General features: G+C 44.5%; 1 protein-coding gene across 4 annotated transcripts in view; it reads left to right on the top strand.

Moving 5' to 3' along the window:
* Window positions 1-1,783: 1,783 nt before the first annotated feature.
* Window positions 1,784-14,658, top strand: part of CLTA (clathrin light chain A) — a 55,002-nt gene continuing 42,127 nt past the window's right edge. For 2 of the 4 annotated variants that reach the window (XM_073662431.1, XM_073662422.1), the window contains exon 1: window positions 1,785-2,143. In XM_073662431.1, the coding sequence (XP_073518532.1) occupies window positions 1,969-2,143 (175 nt within the window). In that variant the 5' untranslated portion in view covers window positions 1,785-1,968. Of the gene's footprint in view, window positions 2,144-14,658 lie in introns of all 4 variants that reach the window. The other 2 variants (XM_073662411.1, XM_073662439.1) reach the window with 2 other exon arrangements.

Raw genomic sequence — 14,658 nt, 5'->3', positions numbered from 1 at the left:
AACAGCCCTCATACGCCCTATTAACCCTCTCAGCACTATGTGTGCTGGAGCATGCTGTCCCGGTTTCACAACACTGAAGCTGCCAACCTCAGCGACACATATCTCCCCTCAAGGACATGTCCGGCGGCCCTCTTACACTGGGTATAGCAGCCTGCTGCTATGTAACATGTGACTATTCTTCATGATGCCTTGGTTATGGTGGCCTGTTGCTGTGTAATATGACTGTTTTTCGTGTTTCCTGGTGTATATTGGCCTGTTACTATGTAAAACAAGACTATTCTTGATGCTGCCCTCAGGTATGGCGGCCTGTCGTTGTGTAATACGTAACTATTCATGCTGCCCTCTGGTATGGCGGCCTGTCGTTGTGTAACACTTAACTATTCTTCATGCTGCCCTCCGGTATGGCGGCCTGTCTTTGTGTAATACGTAACTATTCATGCTGCCCTCCGGTATGGTGGCCTGTTGTTGTGTAATACGTAACTATTCATGCTGCCCTCCGGTATGTCGGCCTGTCGTTGTGTAATACATAACTATTCATGCTGCCCTCCGGTATGTCGGCCTGTCGTTGTGTAACACTTAACTATTCTTCATGCTGCCCTCCGGTATGACGGCCTGTCCTTGTGTAACACTTAACTATTATTCATGCTGCCCTCCGGTATGGCAGCCTGTCGTTGTGTAATACATAACTATTCATGCTGCCCTCCGGTATGGCGGCCTGTCGTTGTGTAATACGTAACTATTCATGCTGCCCTCCGGTATGGCGGCCTGTCGTTGTGTAATATGTAACTATTCATGCTGCCCTCCGGTATGGCGGCCTGTCGTTGTGTAATATGTAACTATTCATGCTGCCCTCCGGTATGGCGGCCTGTCGTTGTGTAATACGTAACTATTCATGCTGCCCTCCGGTATGGCGGCCTGTCGTTGTGTAATACGTAACTATTCATGCTGCCCTCCGGTATGGCGGCCTGTCGTTGTGTAATACGTAACTATTCATGCTGCCCTCCAGTATGGCGGCCTTTCGTTGTGTAACACATAACTATTCTTAATGCTGCCCCGGGGTATGGCGGCCTGTCGTTGTGTAATACGTAACTATTCATGCTGCCCTCCGGTATGGCGGCCTGTCGTTGTGTAATACGTAACTATTCATGCTGCCCTCCGGTATGGCGGCCTGTCGTTGTGTAATACGTAACTATTCATGCTGCCCTCCGGTATGGCGGCCTGTCGTTGTGTAATACGTAACTATTCATGCTGCCCTCCGGTATGGCGGCCTGTCGTTGTGTAATACGTAACTATTCATGCTGCCCTCCGGTATGGCGGCCTGTCGTTGTGTAATACGTAACTATTCATGCTGCCCTCCGGTATGGCGGCCTGTCGTGTAATACGTAACTATTCATGCTGCCCTCCAGTATGGCGGCCTTTCGTTGTGTAACACATAACTATTCTTAATGCTGCCCCGGGGTATGGCGGCCTGTCGTTGTGTAATACGTAACTATTCATGCTGCCCTCCAGTATGGCGGCCTTTCGCTGCATAACATACAACTATAAGTGTATGTCCACATGGTGCAGTAGAACACTATACACATAAACCACATGTACAGCACAGGGAGTATTCCCTCATTTGCTGTAAGGCCCTGTTCACACCGCGTCTCTGCAGCGTTCAGATGGAGCCCTTGGACGCAGTGGAGGGATGCAGCGAGGGTGTAGGGCGGAAAGACTGGCGGTAGGTGTCAAGCTCTACCACCCACCCCGCTCACTCCCCTCTCATAAGAGCCGCTCTCGGCTGCTGCAGTCCGGTGACGCCTCTTCCCGTCACTCGTCCGCCTCTTCCCGGTCACGTCACTTCCGCGCTTATCCTCTGGCGATCGCCGGTGGCTGGAGTGTGATCGGGTGGGATCTGCCGGAAATAACAAGCAGCTTTACTGCCCGGATCGCCTGATCACACGTCACCGCTTCCTCCGGTTTGCGACCATGTCGGAGTTCGACGCGTTCGGTTCTGTAGGTAACGGAGTGTCCGCCGAGGAGGACCCGGCCGCTGCGTTCCTGGCACAGCAGGAGAGCGAGATCGCCGGCATCGAGAACGATGAAGGCTTCAGCATCCTGGACAGCGGGGAAGTGCCCAGTGCCATGCACGACGGAGCAGCAGGTGAGGAGGCTGCTGATGGGGCAGCTAGTGTATGATGGCACCGGGGAGAGGGGGCAGCTGAGCGGGGGGATATATGATGGCACCTGGGAGGACCAGGGGAGAGAGGGCAGCTGAGCAGGGGGGATATATGATGGCACCTGGGAGGACCAGGGGAGAGAGGGCAGCTGAGCAGGGGGGATATATGATGGCACCTGGGAGGACCAGGGGAGAGAGGGCAGCTGAGCAGGGGGGATATATGATGGCACCTGGGAGGACCAGGGGAGAGAGGGCAGCTGAGCAGGGGGGATATATGATGGCACCTGGGAGGACCAGGGGAGAGAGGGCAGCTGAGCAGGGGGGATATATGATGGCACCTGGGAGGACCAGGGGAGAGAGGGCAGCTGAGCAGGGGGGATATATGATGGCACCTGGGAGGACCAGGGGAGAGAGGGCAGCTGAGCAGGGGGGATATATGATGGCACCTGGGAGGACCAGGGGAGAGAGGGCAGCTGAGCAGGGGGGATATATGATGGCACCTGGGAGGACCAGGGGAGAGAGGGCAGCTGAGCAGGGGGGATATATGATGGCACCTGGGAGGACCAGGGGAGAGAGGGCAGCTGAGCAGGGGGGATATATGATGGCACCTGGGAGGACCAGGGGAGAGGGGGCAGCTGAGCGGTGGGGATATGATGGCACTCTATCCTGGCAGGACCTGGGGAGAGGGAGCAACCTATTCATCAGTCGTCCTGTCGAATTGTCACCCCCGTTAGCTGTCGTATCGCAGGATGACACTAAAGCCAACATGTCCACGGTGTTCTCACTTCCAGAAGGTTGTGTCATGATGGAGTCTAACTATATGGATTCCAGAGACTCTGCCCCGTGTTTCCAGGCTGTATGTGGTGTGTGTATATAGCAATGTACATGTAGACATATAGCACTTGTGTATTCTCTCCTCAGTATAGAAATTACAAAACCAAGAAGGGAAATCACAGGATGGAGAGAAAGAGAGGGAGATATATAATATTATTATTATTATTATTATTATTATTATTATGCTCAAAAAATAAAGGTAAGGCTGAGTTCACACGATGCGTATTTAATGCGTTTCCGCAGCGTTTTTGCAGTTGCGGAAACGCATTAAAAACGCATGGTAGAAGGGCAGCAATGTTCCCCAATTGAAATCCGCATGTGCTGTGCCCATGATGCGGATTTTTCCGCAGCGTAAACGCTGCGCTCAAAAATCCGCAGCATGTCAATTAATTTTGCGGAAACGCAGCGTTTTCGCCGCCATTGACTTGCATTAGAATGCGCCAATTCCGCAAGACTGCATCTGTACTTGCGTTATTGGCGCGTTCTAATGTGCGGATGGTGTGGAGGAGAGGAGAGTCTCATCCACACCCAGGTACCATTAAAAAAAGCTGTAAAACAAGAATAAAATAAAAAATAAATGTATACTTACCATCTGTCGGCCCGCGCACCAGCTCCTGCTTGCTTCCCGGCACTTGCAGTGAGTTGTAGGACCTGCGCTGACGTCAGAGTCATGTGACGGGTCACGTGACGCTGACGTCGGCAGGTCTTTCAATTCAAAGTTGCCGGCGAGGGAGAACGGATTGAGCAGGACAGCGCGGGCCATCGGAGGTAAGTATATACACTCTCTCGGGTCACACTATATAAATCCATGCTGTTTGCATGGATTTATATAGTGTGACCTAGTTGTCAAGCACTTTCCAAGTGATGCTAAAATCGCCTGGAAAGCGCTTGTCAATCCACATGCGGAAACGCATGTGAATCTGCATGTATTCCGCAGGAAAAACGCATGCACAATCTGCATGCGTTTTTTCTGCCAGGGAGATGCAGAAATTTTCTGCTTCATTTCTGCATCGTGTGCACATACCCTAACACTAAAATAGCACATCCTAGATATCACTGAATAAAATATTCCAGTTACAAATCTTTATTCATTACATAGTGGAATGTGTTGAAAACCACATAAAAATGATCAATATAAATCAAAATAAATTTCCCATGGAGGTCTGGATTTGGAATGATGATCAAAATTAAAGTGGAAAATCAAACTGCAGGCTGATCCAACTTCAGTGGAAATGTCTCAAGACAAGGAAATGATGCTCAGTAATGTGTGTGGCCTCCACTTGCCTGTATGACCTCCCTACAACGCCTGGGCATGCTCCTGATGAGGTTGCGGATGGTCTCCTGTGGGATCTCCTCCCAGACCTGGACTAAAGCATCCGCCAACTCCTGGACAGTCTGTGGTGCAACGTGACGTTGGTGGATAGGGCGAGACATGATGTCCCAGATGTGGGGAACGGGGGGGCCAGTCCATAGCTTCAATGCCTTCATCTTGCAGGGACTGCTGACACACTCCAGCCACATGAGGTCTGGCATTGTTCTGCATTACGAGGAACCCAGGGCCAACTGCACCAGCATATGGTCTCACAAGGGGTCTGAGGATCTCACCTCGGTACCTAATGGCAGTCAGACTACCTCTGGCGAGCACATGGAGGGCTGTGCGGCCCTCCAAAGAAATGCCACCCTTCACCACTGCCAAACCGGTCATGCTGAAGGATGTTGCAGGCTGCAGATCGCTCTCCACCGCGTCTCCAGACTCAGTCACGTCTGTCACATGTGCTCAGTGTGAACCTGCTTTCATCTGTGAAGAGCACAGGGCGCCAGTGGCGACTTTGCCAATCCTGGTGTTCTGTGGCAAATGCCAAGCGTCCTGCACGGTGTTGGGCTGTAAGCACAACCCCCATCTGTGGACGTCAGGCCCTCATACCACCCTCATGGAGTCTGTTTCTGACAGTTTGAGCAGACACATGGATGTTAGTGGCTTACTGGAAATCCTTTTTTAGGGCTCTATGCAAGGAGGAACAGCTGGAGCAGTGCGAAAGAAGGATGTAGTGGTCCTGATGCTGGGTTGTAGACAGTATCATGAAGAGACTTTCATGAGGGAATGTTACACCCTACCTCCTAGGATTATGGTGTGGGTTGGCATAACATATATGGTAGCCAGACTCCCCACCCGAGTCTTCATTCCAGGCACACTAATAGCTCAATATTACATAGATTTGATGGTGGAACCAGCCGTACACTCATTACTCCCAGGTTCCCTGGAGCCGTTTCTCAACACACCAGGCCGCATGTTGCTGGTTCTACTGTGAGCCGCCTGCATAGCCTAAACGTCTCCGGACTTTTCTCCCATTGAGGACATCTGGGATATCCTTGGCCAGCAATTGCGGTGCATGTTGATGAATTGCTTTAAGTGTGGCAGAATATTGCTCAACCATTAATAACCTCGCTAATGGCAGCCAAGCCATGTAAGCGTGTGCATTTCTGCAGGTGGCGCTCATACCTGTTACTGAATAAAGGGAGAAGTTTTGAAAACGTTTCCATTTTTTTCATAATTTGCCAATCACGAACAGGTCTATCCATCCTGTGATTTCCTTAACTCCATGACTTTTCCTTGTTTGTGCAGCAATCTCAGTGTTGTGTATAAGAGAGATATCTGAACTCCATACATTCGGGTGTTGTGGCTACCTGCCTTCCTGCAGATTGTAGCCATTTTGTATGGCAGTGTCTTGTAGATCTATAATGTCATTCATAAAATGTGAATATGACCGTAGTGTTCTATCTACCTAGTGCATAGAAAGTAATGGTTAGAGCAGTGGCGTGCCCCACGCTTGCGGTGCCTGTTTCGTCTGTGCTGGTGACAGCAGTTAATAATTCAGTGGTCTGCCGGTTATACTTGGATTAGCCTGTAAATTAACTCTCTAGTTGCCATCACTGCAGATTACTGGATGTTAATCTGGGTGACTTTCTAAGAGGATTATGTACTGGCACTCCTGTTCAGTGTGGTGTCTAATCCTTCATGCAGAATTTGGCTTTCTCTTTAACCCCTTTACCCCCGAGGGTGGTTTGCACGTTAATGACCAGGCCAATTTTTACAATTCTGACCACTGTCACTTTATGAAGTAATTACTCTGGAACGCTTCAACGGATCCCCCTGATTCTGAGACTGTTTTTTCGTGACATATTGTACTTCATGATAGTGGTAAAATTTCTTCGATATCACTTGCGTTTATTTGTGAAAAAATGGGAAATTTGGCGAAAACTTTGCAATTTTCAAAATTTAAATTTTTATGCCCTTAAATAAATACAAAATAGTTAATAAGTAACATTTCCCACATGTCTGCTTTACATCAGCACAATTTTGGAACAACATTTTTTTTTTTTTTTTTTTTTTAGTAGGGAGCTATAAGGGTTAAAAGTTGACCAGCAATTTCTCATTTTAATAGCAAAATTTACAAAACCATTTTTTTTTTTTTAGAGACCACATCACATTTGAAGTCACTTTGAGGGGTCTTTATGACAGAAATACGCAAAAGTGACACCATTCACCATGCAGCCTGTCAGCACTGCACACAGGAAGACGTTACTTTGGTTGTGCACTGCGCATGACCAAAGCAACTTCCTGCCTCCTGGTGACCCGGATGTTGTCATGATGACATTGGGTCACCATGGCAACATCCGGGACCAGACTCGGACGCCGGGAGAGAAGGTAAGTATCGTGCTTACCTCCTCTTGCCACCGGAATGCTGCGATCGGAATGCGGGACCGCTCCCTGCACATAGCACAGGGTGTCAGCTGTGACAATCAGCTGACACCTGGCGGCGATCTCGCCCGCACCGCTTGTGTGTGGGCGAAATCGCCAGGGCGTATTAATACGTATAAGGCCCAGGGCACAGATACGTACTAATACGCACTGGGTCAGAAAGGGGTTAAAGCCACGGTCACACGCTCAGTATTTTACCTCAGTATTTGTAAGCCAGTACCAGGAGAGGAACAATCAGGAAAAGTGGTGGCATGTTTCTATTCTACTTCTGGATTTATGAATTCCTACTAAGCATTTCCCAATCTTCCTAGTAAGTTCAGTGCACGGTCAGCATTAGTAGTGTGATCTGTGAGGCAATAGTGAGAAGAAACTGCTCTGTTCACTTTCCTGTTCATCATCCTGGTTTTACATCGGAAAGGAAGTCTGCCAAAAAATGTGCTGATGCAAGTGTTCAAAATGCGTGGGTCCTCCCCGACCCCCTCACTGGGCCAGGATCAGACAAGCGTATGGAAAAATTACCCCCATTCCACCCAGAAGAGCCAAATCTTTTTCGTACTGGTCATCCATATGGCGGCAGTTTAAAAATTTACAAGGCCAAATACCGTTTGTTATTGCCACTCATGACAAAATGCTGATGTCTGTATAGGTCCATGGAAAAAGTGGAAATAAGATGATGCCAATAATGGTGCCTAAAAACTGGCACTGATGTGTTGCTGGTTATGGTAGATCGACAGTAAGAAATGGCTTAAAACTGGCGTTACAGATGCCAAAAAGATGTTCTTCAGGCCTGGTTCAGACAGTGTATGAAAAATTGTCCAATTTTTTTTCTTCCAGAAACCGCGGATGATTTTCACCCATGTACATTTTTTATATTGTGTGGCATCCGTATTAATACATTAACCCCTTTACCCCCGAGGGTGGTTTGCACGCTAATGACCAGGCCAATTTTTACAATTCTGACCACTGTCACTTTATGAGGTAATTACTCTGGAACGCTTCAACGGATCCCCCTGATTCTGAGACTGTTTTTTCGTGACATATTGTACTTCATGATTGTGGTAAAATTTCTTCATATCACTTGCATTTATTTGTGAAAAAAACCCCCGGAAATTTAGTGACAATTTCGCAATTTTCAAAACTTGAATTTTTATGCCCTTAAATCAGAGAGATATGTCACACAAAATAGCTAATAAATAACATTTCCCACATGTCTACTTTACATCAGCACCATTTTTGAACCTTTTTTTTTTTTTTTATAAGGGAGCTATAAGGGTTAAAAGTTGACCAGCAATTTCTCCTTTTTCCAACAAAATTTACAAAACCATTTTTTTTTTAGGGACCACATCACATTTGAAGTCACTTTGAGGGGTCTTTATGACAGAAAATACCCAAAAGTGACTCCATTCTAAAAAGTGCACCCCTCAAGGTGCTCAACCACATTCAAGAACTTTATTAACCCTTCAGGTGCTTCACAGGAATTTTTGGAATGTGGAAGAAAAAAAATAGCTTTTCACAAAAATGTTACTTTAGACCCAATTTTTTATTTTTGCAGGGGTAACTGGAAAAAATGGACCCCAAAATTTGTTGTTCAATTTCCTCTGAGCACACAGATACCCCATATGTGGGGAAAAACCACTGTTTGGGCGCACGGCAGGGTTCGGAAGGGAAGGAGCGCCATTTAACTTTTTGAATGTAAAATTTGCTTGAATAATTAGCAGACGCCATGTTGCGTTTGGAGAGCCCCTGATGTGCCTAAATAGTGGAAATCCCCCCACAAGTGACACCATTTAGAAAACTACAACCCTCAAGGATTTTATCAAGGGGTATAGTGAACATTTTGAACCCAGAGATACGACACAGAATTTGATAACATTAGGTCATCATATTGGATAAGTTGTCATTAGTCTTGAGCGCAAGTGCTTGCTACTTGTGTTTGCATCGGGTACTCGGGTATGCACCATGTATCGCAGGTGCTTGAGTGACCTGCTCGAGTCTCCGCCCCACATGTTTCACAGTTATTAGACACCCCAAAAAAACATGCGTGGATCGCTCGTGCATGGCAGGCAATCCCCGCGAGTTTTTTTTTGGCCACGAAGCATATGGGGCGGAGACTTGAGCACCCACGATACTCAGTGCATACCCGAGCACCCTATGCAAACTCGAGTAGCGAGCACTTGCGCTCAACACCAGTCACCATATTGTGTGTGTGTATGTGTGTGTATATATATATATATATATATATATATATATATATATATATATATATATATATATATATATATTTATGAAAAAGTTTGGGCACCCCTATTAATCTATTAATATTATTTCTTAATATTGGTGTTTTTGCAACAGCTATTTCAGTTTGATATATGTAATAACTGTTGGACACAGTAGTGTTTCTGCCTTGAAATGAGGTTTATTGTACTAACAGAAAATGTGCAATCTGCATTCAAACAAAATTTGACAGGTGCATAAGTATGGGCACCCTTATCATTTTCTTGTTTTAAATACTCCTACCTACTTTTTACTGACTTACTAAAGCACTTTTTTTGGTTTTGTAACCTCATTGAGCTTTGAACTTCATAGCCAGGTATATGCAATCATGAGAAAAGCTACTTAAAGTGGCCACTTGCAAGTTGTTCTCCTGTTTGAATCTCCTCTGAAGAGTGGCATCATGGGCTCCTCAAAACAACTGTCAAATGATCTGAAAACAAAGATTATTCAACATAGTTGTTCAGGGGAAGGATACAAAAAGCTGTCTCAGAGATTTAACCTGTCAGTTTCCACTGTGAGGAAAATAGTAAGGAAATGGAAGAACACAGGGACAGTTCTTGTTAAGGCCAGAAGTGGCAGGCCAAGAAAAACATCAGAAAGGCAGAAAAGAAGAATGGTGAGATCAGTCAAGGACAATCCTCAGACCACCTCCAGAGAGCTGCAGCATCAACTTGCTGCAGATGGTGTCACTGTGCATCGGTCAACTATACAACGCACTTTGCACAAGGAGAAGCTGTATGGGAGAGTGATGCGAAAGAAGCCGTTTCTGCAAGCACGCCACAAACCGAGTCGGCTGAGGTATGCAAAAGCACATTTGGAGAAGCCAATTTCTTTTTGGAAGAAGGTCCTGTGGACTGATGAAACCAAGATTGAGTTGTTTGGTCATGCAAAAAGGCGTTATGCATGGCGGCAAAAAACCACAGCATTCCAAGCAAAACACTTGCTACCCACAGTAAAATTTGGTGGAGGTTCCATCATGCTTTGGGGCTGTGTGGCCAATGCCGGCACCGGGAATCTTGTTAAAGTTGAGGGACGCATGGATTCCACTCAGTATCAGCAGATTCTTGACAATAATGTTCAAGAATCAGTGATAAAGTTGAAGTTACGCAGGGGATGGATCTTTCAGCAAGACAATGATCCAAAACACCACTCCAAATCTACTCAGGCATTCATGCAGAGGAACAATTACAATGTTCTGGAATGGCCATCCCAGTCCCCAGACCTGAATATCATTGAACATCTGTGGGATCATTTGAAGAGGGCTGTCCATGCTCGGCGACCATCAAACTTAACTGAACTGGAATTGTTTTGTAAAGAGGAATGGTCAAAAATACCTTCATCCAGGATCCATGAAATCATTAAAAGCTACAGGAAGCGACTAGAGGCTGTTATTTTTGCAAAAGGAGGATCTACTAAATATTAATGTCACTTTTCTGGTGAGGTGCCCATACTTATGCACCTGTCAAATTTTGTTTGAATGCAGATTGCACATTTTCTGTTAGTACAATAAACCTCATTTCAAGGCAGAAACATTACTGTGTCCAACAGTTATTACATATATCAAACTGAAATAGCTGTTGCAAAAACACCTATTTTTATAAAACATTAAGCTTAAGATTAATAGGGGTGCCCAAACTTTTTCATATAACTGTGTGTAATAAATAAATAAAATATATATATATATATATATATATATATAATATTTTCTTATGAAAAAAATCCCAACCCTAACCCTAGAGTTTATTTTTTACGCCGTTCCTCGTGCGGTATAAGTGATTAGACGACTTTATTCTCCGGGTCGGTGCGATTACAGCGATGCCAGAATCATATCAGGTTTTTATGATTGACAGCTGTCACACACTAAAAGACACTTTTTTTTTTTTTTTTTTGTAAAATCTAGTTTTTGCATCGCCATATTTTGAGAGCTATCATTTTTCCATATTTCGGCCGACAGTCATGTGACTGCTTGTTTTTGCAGGACAAGTTGATGTTTTTATTGGTACTATTTTTAGGCACGTGACATTTTTTTGATCGCTTTTTATTCTGATTTTTGGGAGGCAGTATAAACAAAAACCTGCAATTCCGGAATTGTTTTTATGGTTTTTTTTTTATGCTGTTCCGCGTGTGGTAAAATTGATGAGGTAGCTTTTTTCTTCGGGTCAGTACGTTTACAGCGGTACCACTTTTATATAGTTTTTCTATGTTTTGGCGCTTTTACACATTAAAAGCTATTTTATAGAAAAAAATATTTTTTTGCATCGCTTTATTCTGAGAGCTATAAATTTTTTATTTTTTGGCTGATGAAGCTGTATGGCGGCTTGTTTTTTGCGGGACAAGATGACGTTTTCAGCGGTACCATTTTTATTTATATTCGTTTTTTTGATCGCGTGTTATTCCATTTTTTGTTTTGCGGTATGATGATAACGCACTGTTTTTTGCTTCGTTTTTTATTTTATTTTTTTACCGTGTTCGGTTCACTAAAGGGGTTAACTAGTGGGACAGTTTTATAGATCAGGTCCTTCCGGACGCGGTGATACCAAATATGTGTACTTTTTATTGTGTGGTGTGTGTTGGTTTTTTTATTTTATATTTATTGATGGGTACATTATATTTTTATCTTTGGTAGATTTTTTTTATATATAAATGTAATATAATATTTTTTTTGGACTTTTATTCTGTGTCCCACTATGGGACTTTCACTTTTTTTTTTTTTTTTTTTTTTTTTTATTCTGATCGCGTGTACAGCATAGGAATGCAGCACCATCCCTGTTCTATACAGGCTGTCAGCGCTGCAGATGCAGAAGATATTTTGGTCATGCACTGCGCATGACCAAAATAGCTTCCTGGTGACCCGGATGTTGTCATGACTACATCGGGTCGTCATTGCAACATCCGGTAAGCCGCGGCAGACAGCGCTGGAGGCCGGGAGAGGAGGTGAGTATTGTGATTGCCTTCCCTTTCTCCCGCAAAGCTGCAATCGACTTCGATCGCAGCATTGCGGGGGTTAATGTGCCAGAAGCAGTGCGGGACCGCTCCCAGCACATAGTCACAGCTGACACCCGGTGCTATCAGCACCGTTTGTGTGCGGGCGCGATCGCCATATGACCTAATAATACGTCATTGGTCCAATCGGCCCAGGTCACCATGACGTACTATTAGTTCACATGTTGCGTGTTTTGCTGCATTTTTTTTTTATGCGAATTTAAAAGCTGCTTTTTTTACAGTACCAGCAAAATGCTTAGATTTCAGAAAGCTCATGCGCACACATTATTTATTTTTTTTCTCCTTTCACTGAATTGGAAAACTGCTGCGTTTCTGAAAACTGCAGCACGTCACTCCTTTCAGCGTTTTTTCACCATAGAAAGTGCAACAAAACATTGCTATCAGTTTTTAGTGAAAAAAGCAGGTACAGCAGTATGTGAAACACTTTTTATAAAAAAAATAAATAAAAAAACTTTTGGATTTTTTTTTTTTAAATTAAAAAAAAAAAACCTATACATGTTTGGTATCTACGAACTCATAATGACAGGTCAGTTTTAGCATTCAGAGAACATGGTAAAGAAAAAAAAAAAGTGGAATTGCACTTTTTTTTGCAGTTTCACTTCACTTGGAATTTTTTTTCCTGTTTTCCAGGATACTATATGGTAAAATCCATGGTGTCGTTCAAAAGTACAACTCGTCCCGCAAAAAAACAAGCCTTCACACAGCCATATTGACAGAAAAATAAAAAAGTTATGGCTCTGGGATGAAAAAACTGAAAATCCCAAGGTGGTAAATGGGTTAAATTAGTGATGTGAGAAGTAAACATTGGCTGACCAAGGTGTGAAATTGAACAATGCCTGAGCAACTCAAGGGCTGACCAAAGTGTGAACTTAAATGGTGTCCTACTAACTCAATGCTCTGCCAATGTCAGGCTATGCCCATGTTGCTTTATTTTCAGTGCAGATTTGTCACAAAAACCTGAGGGGTTTCCGGATGCCAGCGAAGTGACTGAGAATGCTGAAGCCTCATTCACACGTCGCTTTTTTTTTTTCCTTGCAGTTTTAAATCTGCAGTGTCAGTTCTTTCAGCGTTCCTGCTGCTGAATTCACCCATACTAATGAGTGGGGAAAAGTCCGCACCAAAAACAATGTATTTGCTGCTGCATTTTTCCTGCCAAGAGATGCAGAAATGCTGCTTACGTTTCTGTACCAAATACTAGTGTGCACATACCCTGACAGTTTTAAATGTACGTAATCAGATGAATGCAGTTTCCGATCTTAATGATGGGATCCGATTATCTTTTTTTTTTTTTTTTCTCTTCAGATAGGGAAAAAAAAAAGTTGTGTGACCCTACCCTCAGTGAGAGAGCTATTATTGTACTTTTTTATATCATTCCCTGCTTCACAGGAACTGTATTTTGCTGTTCAGGTTGAATGGGAGGAAATTCCTGTGGTTAAAACAGTTCAAATGGCGATTGTAAAGTGCCGATGCAGCAAGTCCTGGAATCTGTTTATTCCCCAGCAGACCACCTCTTTAAGTACGGGCCTGTCTTCCCCTTACTGTGTTAATTTGTCTAAATTTGCCACCTTTAATGTAATATTACTGATTTCAGTGTGCGAAGAGGAGGCTGAAGGTCAGTAGTCTGGGATCTAACTTCTACTGTATTAGAGTAGTAATTTCCATGGACTAGACCAGGGTTCCCCCAACCCCAGTCCTCAAGACCCACCAACAGGTTATGATTTCAGGATTTCCTTAGTATTGCTCAGGTGATTATTACATCACCTGGGCAATACTAAGGAAATCCTGAAAACATGACCTGTTGGTGGGTCTTGAGGACTGGAGTTGGGGTAACCCTTGTCTAGACGACTCCCAGGAGCCAAGTAGACACTTACTGTACATCTCCTGCCAGAACCTGACTTTATGGCTTAGACGGAAAACAACCCGACTTCTGTTGTGTTCAGTAAGGCTATGTGCCCACGATGCAGAAATGCTCTGGATTTTTCCTGAGCTTTTCTGCATCTCCCTGGCAGAAAAAAATGCATGCGGATTGTAGATGTGGATGTGAAGCGTTCTTCACATGCATTTCCGCATGCGGGTTGACAAGCACTTATCGATTTTAGCATCGCTTGGAAAGTGCTTGACAACTTGATCACACTATATAAATCCATGCAAACGGCATGGATTTTATATAGTGTGACCGAAAGAATGGTAAAAAATAAATCTATACTTACCGTCTGATGGCCCCCGCAGTCTTGCTTCGCTCCGTTCTCCCTTGCCAGCAGATCGCGGTACACTGAAGGACCTGCCGTCAGCCCAGGTCCTTCAGTCTACTGCAAGCTTTCGACATGGGAGGACGAGCGCAGCGGGGGCCATCAGAAGGTAAATATAACATTTATTTTTTATTTTATTCTTTTTTTTTTTTTTTTTTTTTTTTACAGTTTCTATGGTACCCGGGTCCGGAGGAGAGTCTCCAGTCCTCCACACCCTGGTACCGCGCATTGAAACGCATGGAATGCGCATCTACAGATGCAGTGATGCGTAATCCATGCGTTCCAATGCAAGTCAATGGCGGCGAAAACGCAGCGCTTCCACAAAATAATTGCTAGTGCTGCGTTTTTTTTCCGCAATGATAATCCGCAGCGGAAATTTC

Source organism: Phyllobates terribilis, unplaced genomic scaffold (genome assembly GCF_046119375.1).
Source record: "Phyllobates terribilis strain yellow unplaced genomic scaffold, ASM4611937v1 Scaffold_1__5_contigs__length_1240528914, whole genome shotgun sequence".
Classification (NCBI taxonomy): Eukaryota; Metazoa; Chordata; class Amphibia; order Anura; family Dendrobatidae; genus Phyllobates; species Phyllobates terribilis.
The sequence above is the reverse complement of the archived record's forward strand: the minus strand, read 5'-3'. Positions and strand labels throughout refer to the sequence as shown.